Below are 20,094 nucleotides of genomic sequence, written 5' to 3' on the forward strand. Positions count from 1 at the left end.
TTATGATCTGAAATTGTTGAACTCGATATTGAGTCCGGAAGGCTGCAGAGTGCCTAATCGGAAGATGAGGCACTCTATCTGTTTTCTTTTCTTTCCAGTTTTGAAGAAGGGTTCGACCCGAAACGTCAACTCAGATTTCTCTCCACGGGTGTTGCCTGACCTGCTGAGTTTTTCCAGCATTTTCTGTTGTTAAGGTAATTAATGGATTTGATAGTGTAGCTAGAGAGAAACTATTTCCCCTGGTGCGAGAGTCCAGAACAAGCCGGTATAACCTTCAAGTTAGAGCTCGGCCGTTCAGGGGTGATGTTGGGAAGCACTTCCTCACACAAAGGGGAGTGGAAATCTGGAACACTCTCAAAAAGCTGTTGGGGCTCAATCAATGGAAAATTTCGGAACTGAGATTGGTGGATTTTTTTTTTGTTAGGCTAGGGTTACGGAACCAAGACAGGTAAATGTAGTTAAAGTACAAATCAGCTATGATCTAATTGAATGGCTTACTCCTGTTCCTGTGTTTGCATGAAATCTCCTTTCTTCCTTCCCCCAGTTGTAATTGCTTTTTCAGATGATAGGTATGAAGGGCCTCGGTTTATAATCTGATCACCGAGTAGATGGCAGCCTGATCAACTCCAGGCGCATAAAAGTGTGAACCATTTGATTAGATTATGCAAGGGAACACTCCTAGGTGCTCATTACTCTATTTAAAGCACGCAAACCTGTTCTTCACTTCTCCCTCGATGCAAGATTAGCCCCAGACATCCTCCGATTCCAACACGCTGGCATTGACCCAAATAAGTAAATCGTCTTTGGAACACAAAACTGTAGCTCGGAGCCTGACTTCCACGACTTTGAAAACTGCTCTTTGCCTACTGCAGGTGGCCCCTGAAGTAAAGGAGAAGGAAGTATGGTGCGAGTGATAGGCTGTATATGTCAGAAGCAGCCCAGCTGCATCTTTGGTGTGACTGTATTGAGAATGTCATTGATGAGCTGCAGTGAGACTTTTGATGAAGTCTCTGCAATTAATCACTGAAAGCCTGTCTGTCGGCATTTACAGTAAAAGAAAACTGGGCTTGGAATATGTGTGTGTATGCATACAAGTCGACTTTTACAAAAATTGTTTTGTTTGGTTTCTGCTGCTCAGTGTACAAACTGGCATCTTCCTCGACAGCTCCTGTGCCGCTCTTGAGCCGTGCCATTTGTGGTTTATACTTCCCTCTTTGGGAACACAAGCTGGTGGTGGGTGGGGAGAGTCTCGCCCCTCTGGACTTTGGTGTGCCCTGTTGCCTTCTGAGTTATACTGACTGACATGAATCAGTCATTCATGAAAGAAAGACTTATGAAATAATACTGAGCGGCCTACGGGTGGCGCTGTCCAGGGAGAGTATAAATACTCGGGCACGGGCCCAGCTTGGGCAGGACATTCTTAACAGGAACTAGTGAAGGACACAACTAGACCTCCATGTTGTAAAACAGTTGATTAAAGCTTTGTTTAACGCTTAGACCAAGTGCCTAGTAGTTTTCTTAAGCCACTGACACTTTAGTGTTGCTGTCCACTTTGCTTCAGTGCACAAATGGTGGTGTCAATGCTGCCAAAGACGTGTAGGAGTGGTCTTCAACGCAAATACTGACTCTCTCTTTTTGGTAAAGCTGCATCTTTCGCCTTGTTTCCACCCAAAAAAAACCATGGGCAAGATTGTGAATCCAGCTGCCTTTCTGAGCAGACTTTCTATCCCTCACTGTTCCAGTTTATCCTTCAATTTTTATTTTTCTCCTGGCCTGCATACTACCTCTAGTTGAAAGGAGGGTTGGAGGTTGGTGATCTGATTGCCAGGCTTTTGCCAATGCTGCCCTGAACCAGCAGGAAGAATGCACACAAGAGCTTGACCGCTACTTAGCATCTCCCCCATACTGAGGTACCTGAGGTCTGGTCATTGCACCGGGCAGAGGCAGAGCAGCCCAGGGTGACTGACTAGGGCTGTGTCATCATTCAGTTGTCGAAGATATACTTAATGTACTACTGCTTAATCCCAGGTAAAAATAATTGATACTGTTCCTAAAATCTGGCTTGAAATTTTTTTAGGTACATAGGAGCAGGAGTTGGCCATTCAGCCCCTCGAGCCTGTTCCGTCATTCAATTACAGGAAACTTGCGTTTAAACGGAGGTTAAATCTCCAGAATGCTCTATCCACCGGCAAAATTCAGGAGTCGGTTCAGATAACTTTTTTTACTTTTCGTTGCTTTTTTTTCTCCATTCCTGGCTCTGCAAGTGTCTAGCTGAAGCTGTTGCTTAGCTACAGAGACGCTTGCAAGCTGCGCCGACTGTTTTGAAGCTGTTGCTAAGCAACAGGGTCTGTTGCTAAGCAACAGGGTTTGTTGCTAGATACGGAGCTCAAGCTCCGTATGTTTTAACATTAGCGCTGGTTTCTCTGGCAGTGTTGATCGACCGGCACAAGCTCGGTCCCGTCAGTGCCGGATACCAGAAAGTTTCCTGTAGATCATGGCTAATCTGTATCGTAATTCCATCTTGCTCGCCTTGACTCCGTAACCCTTAATACCCTTGCCTAACAATCTATCAATTTCAATTTTGAAATTTTCAATTGACCCCCAGCCTCATCAGTCGTTTTTTTGGGCGGGGTGGGGAATTCCAGATTTCCATTACTACCCTTTTGGTTACTTTGAGAGTAGAGCTGCTGTCGAACCTGGTTAAAGACAGTGATACACGAATGGGCTGGGGATTGTTCCGTCATCTGTCCCCTTTCACGAAAAAATGCAACAACCATATAAATGATGCGCCTTCCCTTCAAACAGCGGGCACCTCCTACTGCACAAATGGCACACAGCTGCTATATGATGCTCATGGCAGTGGTGTCAGCTTTTTCACAGCGTGCACTCTGTAATTTTCATTCTTGATATGTTAATCATTGCCTGCAATTTGCAATCGATACTGCTTTTAACTCGAGACCATTTTCAATCCTGGCACTTTAATTAAGTCCATGATTGTGCAGTTTCTGATTTCAGAATTTGTAGAGAGTTGGTTTAAATTGCAGCCAGTTCTTTTTTTTTTTGCCCACATCCTGCTTTATAATGCCAAGAGCTATTGAAACCAAGCTTTCATTGAAGTGAATCCCTGACCTGAATTACTCACAGAAACCTTCTTAAAATTCTGATGATTAATAGATCTCTTATTAAATATTGTAGCAAACAGAAGCTCCCTTTGTGGGTGACTGCACCACCCAGTGTGCTCCTGAGCTACACAGGTCAGAAAGATCCCAAGTTCAATACCCAGTCTCTGCTGGGTTATCTAATCTGAATTGGGCATGGTTGACTACGAAGCGCCTTAATGTAAGGAAGTGTATGGTTGGTATACTAATCTCTAATGTCTCGCTATTTTCTTTCATAACTTGTAGTTGAGGGGGTTGGAGAGGAATTTCCCAGATTTATTTATTTTTTGACTCCAAATTGGCCTGGGTTTTTAATCTGGTGTTTTGCCTCTCCCAGGAGATCTCATGGTTTTGGATGGGGTAGGGAGTGTATAAACTGTGATGCGCAAGGTATCACAACTGTGCGGGACAGGCTGGATGGATCAGAGGGTCTTTTCCTGTCTCTCATTGTTTGTATGTTTGTAGTTCTGTACTTGGGAATTGCATCCATTTTGGGACTAAATTGAGACTGCTAAACTCATACAGGCAGTAAGAAAACTTTCATCAGACCGTAATGGACTAGATTCAAACCTGTGTACTAGAGGTGACAGTGCAATATCTGACAGTCCCACCCAGTCCTCTATGGTATTAATTTTCCATCTCACACTTATCAGATGTTATAGGCCCATAATTGCTATGTATATGTGATTTGTTGCTTTCAGAACTTTTCTGCCTGGGATTAAGGGTATTCAGTTCAGGTTATGCTTCCTTCATTTACAGCACAAGCCTTAAGGCAGTCAAGCAGGCACCGGAAAAAAAAACCCAAGGTGTCCAGATCTGGGTTAATCTGTTGTTATTGACTTGCAGCTTGGATCAGTGGTAGCGCTCTTGCGTCTAGTCAGAAGGTTGTAGGTTCAAGTCCCACTCTAGAATTTCAGCATGTAATATAGGCCAGCACATCAGTAGAATACTGAGGGAATGCTGCAATGTCAGATGAAATGTTAAACCAAGGCCACACTTTGCCTGTTCAGATGGAGATAAAAGTTGTCATGGCCCTTTATCAAAGAAGAGCAGAGAGTTCTAGTATCCTGGCCAAAATTCATCCTTCGACCAACACCACCAAAGCAGTTGTTTCTGGGACTTTACCAGGTGCAAATTGGCTGCCGTGTTTGTCTACAAAGAAAACAATCACTGTGTTTCAAAATCCTTTGGGATATCCTGAGGATGTGATGGGCATTATATAAATGCAAGTCCTTTACAAAGTGTTAAGTAGAGCCTAGATTTGCTCTCGCCTTCCTCTGTCTGTGTGCGCTCTCTGCCACCTCCAGTATATTCCGTGCTTGGCAGCCACCTCATACCTCATCTGTATGCTGCCTCTCAGCGGCATCACCAGCAAAGATGGGATCAGCTTCTATATGTATGTCTGCCACCACTCTCAGTACTGTCCCATTAAGTCATAGATGGGTCAGCATCAATAAGACCACATCTATCTTGTTTTGCTTCCACTAAAAACTTTCCACCTCAGAGGCCAAGTCTACCTCCCTCCCTGGCTGCTTGCTCCGACTGAACCCCTGAATACACACAATATAGCAGTTGCACAATCATAAGTTGAGGTTCAAATGCCTCAGCAGATCCCCAGCACCAAAGATCTCATCCACACTCTCAACACTCAAGACTGCATTTCCTTAATGCTCTCCTTGCCGACCTCCACAGCTCCATCTTTCTCAAACGCCATCATCCAGAACTTTGTGGCCTGCAGCCTATCCTGGACCAAGTCCTGCTTATTTAACTCTCTGTTCCTTTCCTTAGTGACCTCCATTGTTTCTTCCTGCTCAGCGCATTAACTTCAAAATCCCCACTTGTTTCCAATTACTCCTTGGCCTCACTCCTCCCCACCTCTGTATGCTCCTTCAGCCCTACACCCCAGCACTAAACTTCTCCTCTTCCTGTGGTCTACTGCATGTTCTTACCACCCACCACTACCACCACACACACTTCCACCATTAGTTGCAGATTCTTTAGTTGCACTCTGGAATTCTCTTTCTAAATCATTGTGTTTAATCTCTCCTCCCATCTCCAAAAGCCTTAAAACTTATTTATCATCTCCCCTAACTTCTCTCCTCCTTTCTCTTGGGTGCACACTGTTTCTCTTTAGATCACCATGTGTTTTTTTTGTTGCATGAAAGGCACTAAATAAATCTAGTTGTATTGTATGACTGGCTCTATAAAAATGTAGTTAACATGCATTTGTTGCATTAAAGGCACTACCTATACGTAGGCTGCTGTGATTGTCAAATTGCTTCCTTGTACCCATGAATAGAGGGCAGTATTATTCTGCTACTATATAAAACCTACATCTGAGAAATCAATCGAGTGGTTTGTTTCCCTAGTGCACAGTATCGTCCATTTATAATTTGCTGTTGCTAGATAATGTGAACAGTTTGCATTACAAAAAAGGGTAAGTTGTTGGGCATTAAATAATATTGCAAGTATCTCACGGTAGTCGCCTGGCAATTAGCCGCTTGTAAAAGTCTCTCTAGTGTTAATACACTATCTAACACACAGTGGAGAAACGGTAACGGTTTTTTGATGTTTGGCATTGTGCAATTGGTGTGTGGATTGCTGTCGAAGTCTGTGCACAGATACACGATGGATAAAGGGTAACATTCCATGTATGTCTGGTGCTCTGTGGTTAGTGTATGACTCACTGTCAATGTTTGTTGCACTTTGGGTGAAAGGGAGCGATTTACTCCCATCTGGTGTTAGATTAACTTTGCATTAGTTTAACAGATCCTGAGACCAGCACTTCACGCTATGGCAGAGAATAGCTTTATTTTTGACAGTTCCTGCATTGACACCAACGTCTTTCTGCCAAGCAGCAGTTGGCAGTGATATTGGTGCTCGCCAGATCTTCCTGTTTTGAAAAGAAACTGGGCATATTTGTATTTTTATGCCCTGCGGGGCACAACCCTTTGATCTGGAATACACTGCGTGAAAGATTGGTGGAAGCAGATTCAGTAGTAACTTCGAAAAGGGAATTGGATAAATACCTGAAGTGGAAACATTTGCAGGGCTATGGGGAAAGAGCAGGGGAGTGGGACTAATGGGATATCTCTTTCAAAGAGCCGGCACAGGCACGATGGGCCGAATGGCCTCCTTCTGTTCTGTATTATTCTCGGGACACTACTCTAAGTTGGCATAGTCAAATTTGACCATTTGGGACAATATATTAAGATATCACAAGATGCGCAATAGCCTGAGGCACCTGGAAAATGTATGCTGAAAATAACAGCACCTTGCTTCTTGAACAACTCCGTCTCACTTTCAGTCCTAGCTACTGATTTTTTTTTTTCCAAACTCTTCTCAAATTACACTTTCCATTATTTGGAAGATTTATTTCTCCCAGATTTCTCTTCTCTTGTCTCCTGAAGGCACTCACTTATGCAGAGGTACGGTTCAGTGGGCACGTTGCCCACATGACCAATCCATGTGTGAACTTTGGTGGTGAGTGTTGCCAGGCTGCTCGGCCATTGGAGCATCAGGCTCTGGTCCTTTGCTCATCCGATGTCCACATAAGTACATTTTCCAGCTGGTGTCAATCGGTAACATTCGAGGGCAGGAGCTCTGGTTGATTTTTTTTTTTTCCTGCCTGTCTACTATTGCTGCCCAAGTTGAAATAAGGCAACTCGGCATGTATCGGAGATTGAGCCTTGTGGTTTGTATGCTGTAGTATTACACCAGGTGGTGCAGTTATTCAGTGGTCCATGGATTGAGAGTGCCTTCTCTCAATTTTGTCCCTTGTGCTGTTTGAAACATAGAAGATAGGAGCAGAAGTAGGCCATTCGGCCCCTCGAGCCTGTTCTGCCATTTAATGAGATCATGGCTGATCATCCAAATTCAGTACCCTGTCCCTGCTTTCTCCCCATATCCTTTGGTCCCTTTAGCCTCAAGAAATATATCTAACTCCTTCTTGAATATATTTAATGAACCGGCCTCAACTGCCTTCTGTGGTAGAGAATTCCACAGGTTCACCACTCTCTGGGTGAAGAAATTCCTCCTTATCTCAGTCCTAAATGGCTTACCCCTTATCCTTAGACTGTGACCCCTGGTTCTGGACTCCCCCGCCATCGGGAACATCCTTCCTGCATCTCGTCTGTCTAGTCCTGTTAGAATTTATAAGTTTCAATGAGATCCCCTCTCATTCTTCTAAACTCTAGCGAATATAAGCCTAATCGATCCAATCTCTCCTCATAACGTCATTCCTGCCATCCCAGGTATCAGTCTGACAATTCACCTTTCTTGAGTAAGTTATGGGCTTCCATGCGCAGTCACAAAATGACAGGAAGCAGCCAGAACTCGCAAAAATAAATTGTTACAGAAGAAAGGGAGGAAGGTGCACAATTCTTCATCCAAGAGCGGGGTGGGCAGCCTGCTCCCAGGCTTTTGCAGTTATCACCCTTTCATTGGTTGCTAGGAGAGTCTCCCTTTCTCCCGCCGCCTCCCCTCTCCCCACTTCCTCCCAAAATATCTTCTCTTCCGGGAATGTGTCGAGATCGGAATATGTCGTATGTGGGAATTGAAAAGTTGGCTCTCATTCAACTGCCATGCAACACTGATGCACTCTTAATTCTCCTCTTAGTTGAGTATTATCGCAATAGACAAAGATGTAATCCTGAAATTTTATTGTTTTTCAGAATTGTACTTGTACATTTAAAATGCTTATATATACCAACATGAAAATAAACCTGCTGTTTGCCAAATATCCAGAAAATGTTTCAACTTGCTGATCTGAAGCTTCCATTTGCTGCCAACATTTGCCTAAAATCGAGAAACAGCTTGTGTCACTGATCCCGACTGGTATGAACGTTCAGTCTCTGATTAATCCCATGTGTGCATTTTGCCTACGGCATTCGAGGCTCAAGACCTGCATGCAAATAAAAATTAAAAATTCAATTGTAAAGAGAATGAAACAGACAGGAATGGTTATCCATTAATTAAGTGCTTAACCCACAAGGATCTTCAGAATTGTGTGTGTCTGAGGATGTGGAGTGACTTTCTCTCCAGTCCCAGGAAGAACAGCCACAAAATATCTTCCTGTTCAATGTCAGTGCCAGCTGTGGCTCAATTGGTAGCACACTCACCTCTGAGTCAGAAGGTTGTGGGTTCAAGTCCCACTCCAGTGCAGTGCTGAGGGAGTGCTGCACTGTTGGAGGTGCCGTCTGTTCTCTTAGGTGCACGTAAAAGCTCCCGTGGCACTATTTCGAAGAAGAGTAGTGAAGTTATCCCCGGTGTCCTGTAATATTTATCCCTCAACCAACATAACAAAAACAGATTATCTGGTCATTATCGCATTGCTGTTTGTGGGAGCTTGCTGTGCGCAAATTGGCTGCCGCGTTTCCCATATTACAGCAGTGACTCCGTTTCAAAAAGTACTTCATTGGCTGTAAAGTGCTTTGAGACGTCCGGTGGTCGTGAAAGGCGCTGTATAAATGCAAGTCTGTCTTTCTTTCAATGCAGCCAGCCTGGTAGTGCAGTGCCATGTGCACTGTGCTGCACTGCATAATGCTGGCTCATGAGCTCCAAGAGGCAAAAACTTGCAGAGATAGTACAACAGGTGTCCGTCGTGGTCTGATACTGTCTCACTACTTCTCTCATGTTGGTGTGTTGAGATGTTTTATTGGGTAGGCTAATTTCCAGTGATTGCTCCAGAGGTTCTGCTGCGGGTCCACAATGTTGGGTCCTGCAGTACATTCAACAACAACTTGTATTTATATAGCATCTCTAACATAGTGAAACGTCCCAAGGCGCTGCACAGGAGTATTTTAAGACAAAAAATTTGACACCGAGCCACATGAGGATAAATTAGGGCAGGTGACCAAAAGCTTGGTCAAAGGTAGGTTTTAAGGAGCGTCTTAAAGGAGGAAGGAGAGGCGGAGAGGTTTAGGGAGGGAATTCCAGAGCTTAGGGCCTTGGCAACAGAAGGCACGGCCACCAATGGTTGAGCGATTATAATCAGGGATGCTCAAGAGGGCAGAATTAGAGGAGCGCAGATATCTCGGGGTGGGGGGGGGGCGCAGTTGTGGGGCTGAAGGTGTACACTAAAAAAATTCTCAACTTGTTTAGTGTACTTTTCCTTTTTGTGTCTCAAATCTCCCAACAAGTTGGGTCACAGGATATATAGGGCTACGGAAAGTTATTTGTCCCAGTTTAAGGAGTGTTTATAACACTGCCAGTTTTTTGTGCCAGCCCCCCAGTGCTACTCTGCCCCGTTTACACTTCCAACGCCATTTGCCTGACACTGGACAGAAACATTCCCAGTGAATTTAGTGTCAGCGCTTAAAACCTATGGGGGAGAAAATGGGTTCCTTCCGCTGGTGAAACAAGGGTAGTTGGCACGTTTCTGTTACTAACTGCAGCCGATGTCGAATGAGTGCTGTGATATTGGCTGCAATTTTTTTTTTTTTTTAGTGCGCAAGTGCCCGGAGCTATTCTATCCAAGGAAAGGAACCTTTGCCAATATTTCTTTACCCAGCTGGATTGTTCGTGAATCAAAGGTCTTCACTTTCACTCTCCTACCTGGAAGACCATTTCAAATGATCGTTGTTGTGTGAAGTAGTTCTGATACCTGTACTGCATTGCTGCTACTTGCGTTTTAGCTTGTGTGCCTGCCCAGCACTCATTCTGTTGATTTGAAGTACTGCTCTGGATTTACTTTATCTGAACCTCTTGTATTCTATGAGGTCCCCCCCCTCGGTCATTCCCTTTCAATTCCAAAGAGCCCAAGTTTCTCCAGTTTTCCTCATAATTCAGTCCTGACGATAGGGGTGAGCCTTGTAGCTGTCTTATGTCCTGTCAGCACAGTATCCTGTCCCCCCCCGCTGTTGTCTTAAAGACTAAAACTGGGCACAGCACTTAAGTTGTGGTCTCGAGATGCAGAGGCAGAGCTCTTTGATCAGATCACCTGCTGGACCTTGAATTGTGTGTGGCACTGAGTGCTCCAGTGTTGCATTTCAGCTGTGAATCTGAAAGTAGACTGCAGAAATAGAACTGAAATATAATTGACAAGCTGAAACCTGTTTATAAAATGTATGGATGGAAATGTACCCTTCTTGTGACTAAGCTACTCCATATGCGTAACTGCATGAATTATTTTCTCCTCTTCTGAAATACTTTCAGACTTGTGTAGCACAAATGGGTGGTAAATGAGACATTGACTGAAGACCAAGTCAGAATTGACCTGGTTGTATTCATGAGGGGGAACCAAGGGGTTAGGAGCTAAAGTTAAAGAGTCCATCTCAGATCAGCTGTTCTTTCCCAGCTATTTCTGGTTTATACGTGAGTCGCTGACTCTAACCGTATCTTTCTTTGAATGCAGGGGCAAATGAGTACGATGCGGCTGCGGGCTACATCCAGACCAAATTTGAAGACCTAAATAAACGCAAGGACACCAAGGAAATCTACACACACTTCACGTGTGCCACCGACACAAAGAACGTGCAGTTTGTATTTGATGCGGTCACTGACGTCATCATCAAGAATAACCTGAAGGATTGCGGCCTCTTCTAAGAACTGAAGCGTGAGGATGAAGGTGAGCCTCTTGATTTTGTACCTGTCAGCTCAGGTTGCTCGTCTCACCACGAGTAAGATTTTTTCCAAAAAGAAATGCATACTTATACAACTTGTGGTTAACTTCAACAGCCTTTCGTCCCTCGAATATTTGATACCGCCAGGGAACTGGCTTGGCTGATGTGTACTACAGAGCGGAATTAACCTGCATGTGGTTGAAATTGCTGTCACTGAAGAACTGTGGGTTAATAATGTTAACCGACAATTCAGCTCCATCATCGTGCTGGGCTCAGCAACTACTCCCAGGTAGTTCCTACAGTGTCATTAATTCACACTGTCTGAACAGCAGCAAATAAATCTGCATTGTTTCCACAGTTGGGCAAAGGAAGCTTCAAGTTTATTCTGACTTTTTTAAGCAGGGTTCTGGAGTTGAGTATTTGAGAGGCATGGCCATGCAGTACAGGAAACTCTTGTTTAAATGGCACCTAAATATCCGGAATTCTCTTAACCGGCAAAATTCATACTCCGAAAACAACACCTCAATAACCGGAAATGTTGCCGAGTCAGAGTCTCCCGCAGTGGCCGAGTTAGTCAGTGGGGGTAGTTCTCCAAACTGCCACTACTCGGCTTCTTGGCGCTGTCGGAAGTCGGAACACCTCAATACCCCTGTAACAGGAGTCTGACTCTCCCGCACTGTATATAGTCGTTTACTGTATAAGTTTTGTTTTACTGTTAAGTAATTAAAGAGTTATGGATTACCCTCAACTGGCAGTACTGTACTTAATCAAGCATCTTCCACCATCCATTTAACACAACATTCTGTAAGTGAGTACCCAATTACTGTATACTGCACATTTCTTGATTTTTTTTATTTTTGTTTGTTAAAAATAGCCTCGGTAGATAACCCTCTCCGTCACCCGGAATTTTTAATCAACCGACACCATCCCGGTCCCATCGGTGCCGGATACCAAAGAGTTTCCTGTAGTTTGATTCTGTTCTCTACAAGACTAATCTGATGCAGCCAACCAGGATTAACATGAATTTAAAGATTTTCTGGGGTGGGATATTTTTGAACATGTAATGAATTGGCTGTCTGAATTGACTGGCTAGCGAGTGAAACCGATCTGGCAGTCTAGCAATGGTGTTGGGTTACCTGTGTCAGCAGGGTACCCAGTGGATCCTTGTGGAGAAACTCTGGCCAAAATCAAGTGTATTAACTCTTCCACAGAGGAAGTCTGGAAGGCTGTTCCAATGATTTTAAACTACCTGTTAAAATGTCAGAGCCAACAGAAAAGGCAGAGCATGCAGCTGGAGGACAAATAATAAATTAGAAGCTGAGATATTTGAAGCTGCTGAACAGGACAGTGTGATTGATCTGAAGTGCTGCAATCCAAATTGTGTTGGCAGGTAGTTTTATGTTTCTGAAGTGGTAAAAATGCAGTGCCAATCCAATCACTCTTTTTTGTGGTGAATCTGACTACTTGTCCTTCAGGGGGTGTCGGGGTTTTTTTTGGCCGAGACAGGGCGGGAGTGGTGGGAGAGAGAGAGAGAGAGAGAGAGAGGTGGGAAGGAGACTAGCGTTAACTTGAGCATGTCGACTCTCCGTTCAACCACGGAAAAGGATCACGCTCCCAAATGACCTTGCCCTGGCATGATTCCGAGGGAAGGGGGAGGGAGAGACCGTTTCCTTGGCAATGGCAACATTCAAGAGCCAGTGTGAACTCATTTTATTCTCCAGTTCGCAATAGCTATTATATTATCTAATTTCCTGTAACATGCACTTGTTTGACAAGAGTTAAGCCTCAAGTGACTGAAGAAAATCACTTATTGCAGTGGTGCGCAGTGTTTCGGAGAACCAACATGCAGCACAAGAAAGGATGGGTCTCTTTCCTAGTGCTGTTACCTGGCACTCTTAAGACTGGTACTCGGTTATCTCTGGCTACTGGATAGAAACATAGACAAAATAGGAGCAGGAGTGGGCCATTCGGCCCTTCGAGCCTGCTCCGCCATTCAATATGATCATGGCTGATCCTCTATCTCAATACCATATTCCTGCTCTCTCCCCATACCCCTTGATGCCTTTTGTGTCTAGAAATCTATCCATCTCCTCAAATATATTCAGTGACTTGGCCTCCACAGCCTTCTGTGGTAGAGAATTCCACAGGTTCACCACCCTCTGAGTGAAGAAATGTCTCCTCCTCTCAGTCCTAAGTGTCCTACCCCGTAACCTGAGACTGTGACCCCCTTGTTCTAGACCCCCCCCAGCCAGGGGAAACATCCTCCCTGCATCCAGTCTGTCTAGCCCTGTCAAAATTTTTATACGTTTCAATGAGATCCCCTCTCATTCAGCTAAACTCTAGTGAATACAGATCTAGTCGACCCAATCTCTCCTCATACGACAGTCCTGCCATCCCAGGAATCAGTCTGGTGAACCTTCGCTGCACTCCCTTTCTTGGGTAAGGAGACCAAAACTGCACACAGTACTCCAGGTGTGGTCTCACCAAGGCCCTCTATATCTGTAGTAAGTAGTCAGTCTGGTTTTGAAATGCCTGAGAACTTTAATACTAATGAGAAGCTCATCAAGTTTGATGTGTTACTTTGACATAGATGGAAATTGCTGTTGGAGCTCTTGATGATTACCAAATACTTCAGATGTTGAGATATGGGCTTAACCCATCAGGGGTGCCTGTCACTTGTTTCTGAATTACAGTATGTGAGAAACTGGAAACAGTGGAATTGTTTTGCATTTATGTAACTATTAAAAGAAAAAGAAACAGTTAAATATCAAGAACAAAACACATCATGATGGAGAGACATTTTGTTTAAACTCTGCCCCGGATCATAATGTAATGGTTCTTGAAGTCTTCTCGGAATACGAGAAATGGGTCTTTCTGACAGCCGGCCTTGGTGAGTCCCATCAGTTTTAGATTTGCCTTGCGGTTAGCTGTGTGAGACATGCACTTGGAGAGCCTGGTGCACTAGAACAATAAAGAAATGCCTTTATTATGCACAAGTTGCTGATTATAGCAAGAATTCAAATAAACAGAACAGACTTTGTTAGAGGGCAGGTAGTTCTGCAGCAAGTCCTTTTGAGGTTTGGCACTAAACTGTGAGTCTCTCAAAATCATGAAACTAATGTGTTTTGAATGTGAACATTTAAGTTCACTGGGGGAGAAGGCAAATTGTAATGAGGATTATGGAAGATTGCAGGAGGATATAGATAGGCGAGTAGAATGGGCAGACATGTGGCAGGTGCAGTTGAATGTAGAAAAATATGAATTAATACAGTTTGGAAGTAAGAATTAAGGAAGGATATGCTCCTTAAATAATGAGCCTTTAAATGAACTAGCAGGGCCAAAGGCCTTTTGATGTGCTGCAAAACATGTCATTAAAGTTGGTAGTGGCCATAAAATTGTAAGCTGAATCCTTGGTTTTGTATCTAGCGGCAAAGAACGCAAAAACAAAAGGCTAATGTTGAAATTGTACAAAGCCTTAGTTAGGCAGCAATGGGAATATTGTATGCTGTTCTGGATAGCTATTATAGAAATTTAATTGGAAATGCTCAGCATAGATTCATTTGGATGTTACCAAGGATGAGGGAGAGACTTGATAAGTTAGAGGTTTTCTCACTAGAACTGAGATGGTTAAGGGTGACCTGATGGAGGGAAGATTATGAAAGGATATAAGATAAGTAAGTGATAGATTGTTGCTACTGGTTGGCAAGATAGTAATGAGAAGATACAAATTTATGATTACAAAGAATTAAAGGGGAAATTAGACAGAAAAAGATTATTCACACAAGATGGTTAAAATGTGGAATTCTGTGCCACAGACCATTATTGAAGTAAAGTCTATAATCTCTCTTTTTTTGGGGAAAAGGCAATTTAATAGTCGTTTGAAAGGGAGGAATATTAAAGAATATGGGGTGGTGAGGGGGGCGGGGGGGGAGAAGAGTGAGTGAACAGGACAATGTGATTTTAGGTGGTTTAAAGAAAAACAACTGACTTTCTTTGCTTTAACATTTTAATTCTATTCTATGATTTAAAAATTAAAAAGCCAGGCTCTGTTGGCAGAAGTATAATAATTTTTACCTGCCTGTAGATCCACGGATACCGACGTACATATCAACATTAAGTCTTAATAAATTACTATCATAATGACTGGAAAATAATACTGAGCGGGCGGGGCAGGCAAAGGAGGGTTTTAATTTTGGAGATAATGTTCGCCCTTGATAAATTTTGGGAAAGGAGGAGCCCTTCATAGGGATAATGAGGTGAGCAGGGGGTGCAGGTCCAAAGACTTTTTAGGGAAATCCAGTGCTCAGTTGATCTGTACAGGCAGGAAGGTCCCAGGTTTGATCCCAGAATTTGCCGACCTCCGTCAGAGCAACAACAGGGAAGCAACAATTGGTGTCGGTGCCTCTGGTGTAAAGGAGGGGGAAATCAGCCGGGGTTCCACTTTGGATCACTATCCAGAATTGTAGTCTTTACAGCTCTGTCGATTTAGTTGAAGTCACTTTGTGATGTACCATAACGGTTGTTGCTAAATGTAGAATTTTATGTCGGAAATGATAACTACCACTGCCAAACATCAAATTCAATCACTGCAACAACCTTGCCTGTAGCCGCAGTCCCTGAAAAGTAATCTTTGTTCCCCCCCCCATCATTTGCACGTTTGTGCTAATGTCGTCTTGTTCTTTCACATCTGTACAAAATATTCCTGAAGAACCTTGAGCTCCCAATTCATTTAACTTTCATTTTTAGCAGCAAAAGTGATCTCATTTAAACTGCATTAATGTCTTAAACCTAAAACGTTGAACACACTTCAAAATGCAGCATTCCTTACGAAGAAAAGTTCGTATATCCTACTCTTACCTTTTTTTATTCTTATCCCAGTGAAGGAAATCCCATGCTTTGACACACAACCATGTAACTTGGCACATTACAATGACATTGGGATTTATTTTACTGACTGCAAGATGATATTAAAAGTTTCTATGTACGATGTTGTGAAGATCTTCGTGCTGTTACCGCGTACAGCAATGTGTCGGACTTTGAACTTGCCTGTGGTCCTTTACTGATTGTCTCTAATTTCTCAGGAAGGCGCACATTGCATCCTGTGGAGCCATGAAGTTCTAATCCGGGAATTTCCACATCCTTTGATTTACTGTGTAATGTTCCACAGGAGCAACCAATAAAACTGCGCGCTTACGCCGGGGCATATTATGTCTGCAATATGACAGCAGTGCAGCTCTTTACACTTAATATTTTTGTTTTGTTTTCAGAGTTACTTGAACTGCTCAATGCGGAGGATCCCAGAGGAAGGACTGCACCAATAAAATCAGCTTTCTGCTTTTAACTGCTTTTTACAAGAGACTTAAGACCATGAATGCATTGCAAACTTTCCCAATCTTTTTATCCCCTGATGATGCAGAATTTTTACTATTTAATTAATTTTATTTTTTACAAAAATGCCTGGTTTTGGAGGAGCGCAGATGTCCTCGAGTTGAATTAGCAAGTGTGCTTTACTAGTGTTAGCTGAACTCTCCATTTTATGGTTATGTCGGGCATGGATGCCTTTTTTTTTTAAACGTGTGTGTTTTGGTTGTTTAGAGCATGTAAGAAGTTATAAGTGCGAATCCCCTTTCCAAACAAAAAACACAACGGCTTAACAAAAAAAGCTGGTCATTGCACCAATCCGCTGGTTTCCCTGCTAGCAAAAAAGAAGGTTGTTCCTTTGTGCGTGCGAGAGAGTTTGTCAGCCGAGTTGCATGTAAATCATAGATGTCTCCTAGTTCTTTACACTTGTACAACCAGCATACATTCCTAAAGGATTTTAATAGTTTTTAAAAGTTGCTTGAAAAAAGCTTTATTAGCTATTAAGCTGCAGATTCATTTAACATATATTTAAAGTGTAAGTAATCTACAATGTACTGATATGAATTTTGCTGCAGTAAGTTTTGTGCCTTGAATATAACTTCGTTTACAGCTGTTACTGAGTTCTGCTTTAATTTTTATAAGTTTTTTTGCCCCCTTGAAAATTCTGATGGGAGTGGTTATTTTTGGCGTGTCCAAGCAAGAGATACTGTATCTGTGGAGAGGACCAGCTTGACAGTAGTCTATTCACTTTACTCAAAAAGAGACATTCTGTTCAAACTTTGGTTTCTTACTGTTTGCGGCATTAACTCTTCAAGTACCAGCTTGGATTTTCCCATGCCTACTGGGTCTGAATTTCAAATCCATTAATATTTCTTTTGTATATTTTTCTGACTTAATGGCGCACTTTTTTTCTTGAATCCCCCTTTTTTTTTTTAAAGCGCTCCCCGCCTCCATCAATACCCCCTTCCATCCATCTCCCAAATGGACAGTCAGTCAGCCTATTACTAAGCTGCTGCCCATGCCATCCGACATCCATTCATACTCATCATCTGGCTGCTTTTCTGTTGTGTTAGTGTCTTTGTAACGCCTTCCCAGACCCCTTCCCCATTTCAGAATGTTATGGAACGGACTTTAAGGAAGCTCAAACTTGAAGTTGGTGTAATATCTCTCTGTTCCCTGCACCGGTCTTACCTGCCTTGACCTGCCTCCCCATTCTGCTGTAGACAGAATGGGTGGCTTCAATATAGTGTTCCATTTAGCAGCTCACCTGAGAACTGAACAGAGCAGCCAGACTAAAGACAGGTAGTTTTGAATGGCACGTAACACTATGAGCGTCAACTAAGAATCACGCATTCCTGCCTTCTGGCTCAACCATTACCTGGACCTTCATTACAGGAAACTTTCGATTTACCGGCACCTAAATAACGGGAAATCTCGGTTAACCGGCAAAATTCAGCAGTAGGTTCAGGTAACTTTTATTACTTGCCTTCCTCCATGCGTTGCTGTGCAAGGGTGTGGCTGCAGCTGTTGCTAAGCTACAGAGACGCTTGCAACTTGTGGCCATTGTTTTGAACCTGTTGCTAAGCAACAGGGTTTGTTGCTTTATACGGAGCTCTCCGCTCCGTATCTTTCACACTAGCTTTCGGTTATCCGGAATTTTTGATGAACCGGCACCACGTCGGTCCCGTCCGTGCCGGATTAAAAAAAAGTTTCATGTAGTGAATTACTAAAGAAAGCGTCTCACTAATAATCTCTTCTTCAGCAGCTAAGAATCTTCACCCATACAGCCACCTCGGTCAATGAGCACAAGATACACATACCTGTGACATTCATGGCATACAGCTGTGTGTACCCTGCAGAGCAAAATCCACATCACTCGCAGAGTATCCCAAATCAAGGACTGCTTCCAGCCGCACTACCAACTTATCTTGTCCGTGTTGGTAACGGTCGTACATTAACTTGTGATGTTTGCTGCAACTTGGACTCAAAGGGACAGCTCAGTGCATATAGTTCACTTCTGTTTATCTGGTGTCTGACAATCCGAACCCACAAATATTTCAAGCTCTACTCATTCGCCCCTCATGTTCAGTTGAACATTTTTCTAGTTTTCTGCAGACCAGTTCATCAGAGCCAGTTTAGGGTCAAGTAATTGGAAATTCACTAAAATATCAACCAATCAGAGAAGAAGAGGCCTGCATATAATGTGGAGATATACCCAGTGCCTGAAAAGTTGAAGCTCACAGTAGCCATTTATTTTCCACTTGAGTGTCTAGCCTGTTTCATTTAGCAGCTTGCTGTGGCCTCTTTGCTTAGCGCAGGTAGCATAATTAAAAATACTTACAACTGATTGAAGCAGCAGATTGATAAATGCCTTAGCGGTCTTCTGTGGGCTCTTTTTTTTAAAGTTTTCTTTGCAACAGCAGAATTCCATTCCATTTTGTGTACACCATTTAAAAAAAAAAAAAAAATGTGAATGGCGTCTTGCAGGTTTTAAGCACTAGTGGTGGGCTTTTCAAGTTTCAACTTGTGTTTCTCAGGCAATTCTTCCTCTGTGCGAAGAGCTTTGACTATTTATATTCCTTCGAATCATCAATTACAAATGGCCGTTAAGTGTATGACTTTTGTAAATTTAGAAGAGGGCTTTGTCTTGGTTCCACTTGGATGTAATTAAGGTTTCTAGATTTTAAAAGGTTCCAGTTTATTCTGTGTCTTGTGTAACTCTGTAAAATTGTGTTTTATGTACAGTAATCCATTTAAGCACAAAGTTAAGACAGGTTGATAAAAATAGATTTAAAAAAAACCCTGAAGTGAACCCCTGACATGGCAGCACTTTTAACATTCTGGATATTAACCAACATGTTTCCTTTTTTGCTTTGTTACAAACCCTAATATTCCAAACTTTAAATCGGATTATACACCACCTTTTAAATCTAATTGGCAAAAATGGTGATTTCCCACCTTTGTTATCAACTGTCCAATTGGACGATGCAGTTTGAGCAGCTAATACATGGAGCAAGGGTAAGATTGAACCCTGGTATCAGTGCCATAATCTCTGGGTGGCGGGGCGGGGAACATAATCTTTCGAGAGACTGATGCATGTGTATCCAGGGTGTTGGACTGTTTTGAATACTATAATTTTAGTAAGCAATGCAGTTTTGAAAGGTAATTTGAATTGGGTGATTTTATTCCAACAACAAAAACATAAGAGTTGCCCAGACACATGCAATTCTTTAATTTGCCAAAAAATCTCTCTGCGGCCTTTCTGTATTTAATTTTTTTTTAAGTGAAGTAATTCTTAGCTTGCTTTCTAAAGTAGATCCAACAGAAACTGTTCGTAAATAGGAAGAAGCTAATTATAGAAACTGTGTTCTGAGATTTAAAAAGTTCTAAATATATGAAGGAAGGTTCAACACATTTACTAAAATATTTTGTTGATTTCATTTGGCCAAGCTTTTTGTGATATCGGGATGTGTTGGCTCAGAATGATATGCAACCAGTTTTCCGAAGGGTAAAGTTAACCTTTTTTGGGGGGTTTTGCTATCTGACAATATCTGACTAATTTTTATTGTCATCACTTATATTGTTACTCACACACACCCACACCTCTGTTTAGTTTGTAATGAAGCCAGATGCATTGCAACTATGTATGTTTCTTACAATATGTTACCTGGTGTAAAAACAAATAAAAGACCAAATTAATAAAAAAAAAAAAACTTTTTAGTAGGACCCCAGTGACTTTGTCTTGTTTAATGTTGCTGTTCCACCGTATCCCTTCCCTTTTAGGAACAGGCTTAAGTTTGCCGCCATGTGCTATTGCCCCAGTCTGAGTGTATGAATCGCAAAAGGTTAGTATGCAGGTACAGCAAGTAATTAGGAAAGCTAATAGAATGTTATAGTTTATTGCGAGGGAATTGAATACAAAAGTAGGGAGGGTATGCTTCAGTTATACAGAGCATTGGTGAGACCGCATCTGGAGTACAGTGTACAATATTGGTCTAATTTAAGGAAGGATG

At 42.6% G+C, this 20,094-nt stretch overlaps 1 protein-coding gene across 1 annotated transcript in view; it reads left to right on the forward strand.

The window, feature by feature from the left end:
* gnai2a (guanine nucleotide binding protein (G protein), alpha inhibiting activity polypeptide 2a) overlaps window positions 1–19,807 on the forward strand; it is a 254,199-nt gene extending 234,392 nt beyond the window's left edge. The window contains exons 8-9 of the mRNA XM_086001979.1: window positions 10,513–10,725; window positions 15,988–19,807. Coding sequence (XP_085858105.1) covers window positions 10,513–10,703 — 191 coding nt within the window. The 3' untranslated portion in view covers window positions 10,704–10,725; window positions 15,988–19,807. The remainder of the gene's footprint in view (window positions 1–10,512; window positions 10,726–15,987) is intronic.
* The last annotated feature ends 287 nt before the right edge of the window (window positions 19,808–20,094 follow it).

Source organism: Somniosus microcephalus, chromosome 11 (assembly GCF_052327205.1).
Source record: "Somniosus microcephalus isolate GS21.2 chromosome 11, FLI_Smic_1.0, whole genome shotgun sequence".
In the NCBI taxonomy this organism is placed as follows: Eukaryota; Metazoa; Chordata; class Chondrichthyes; order Squaliformes; family Somniosidae; genus Somniosus; species Somniosus microcephalus.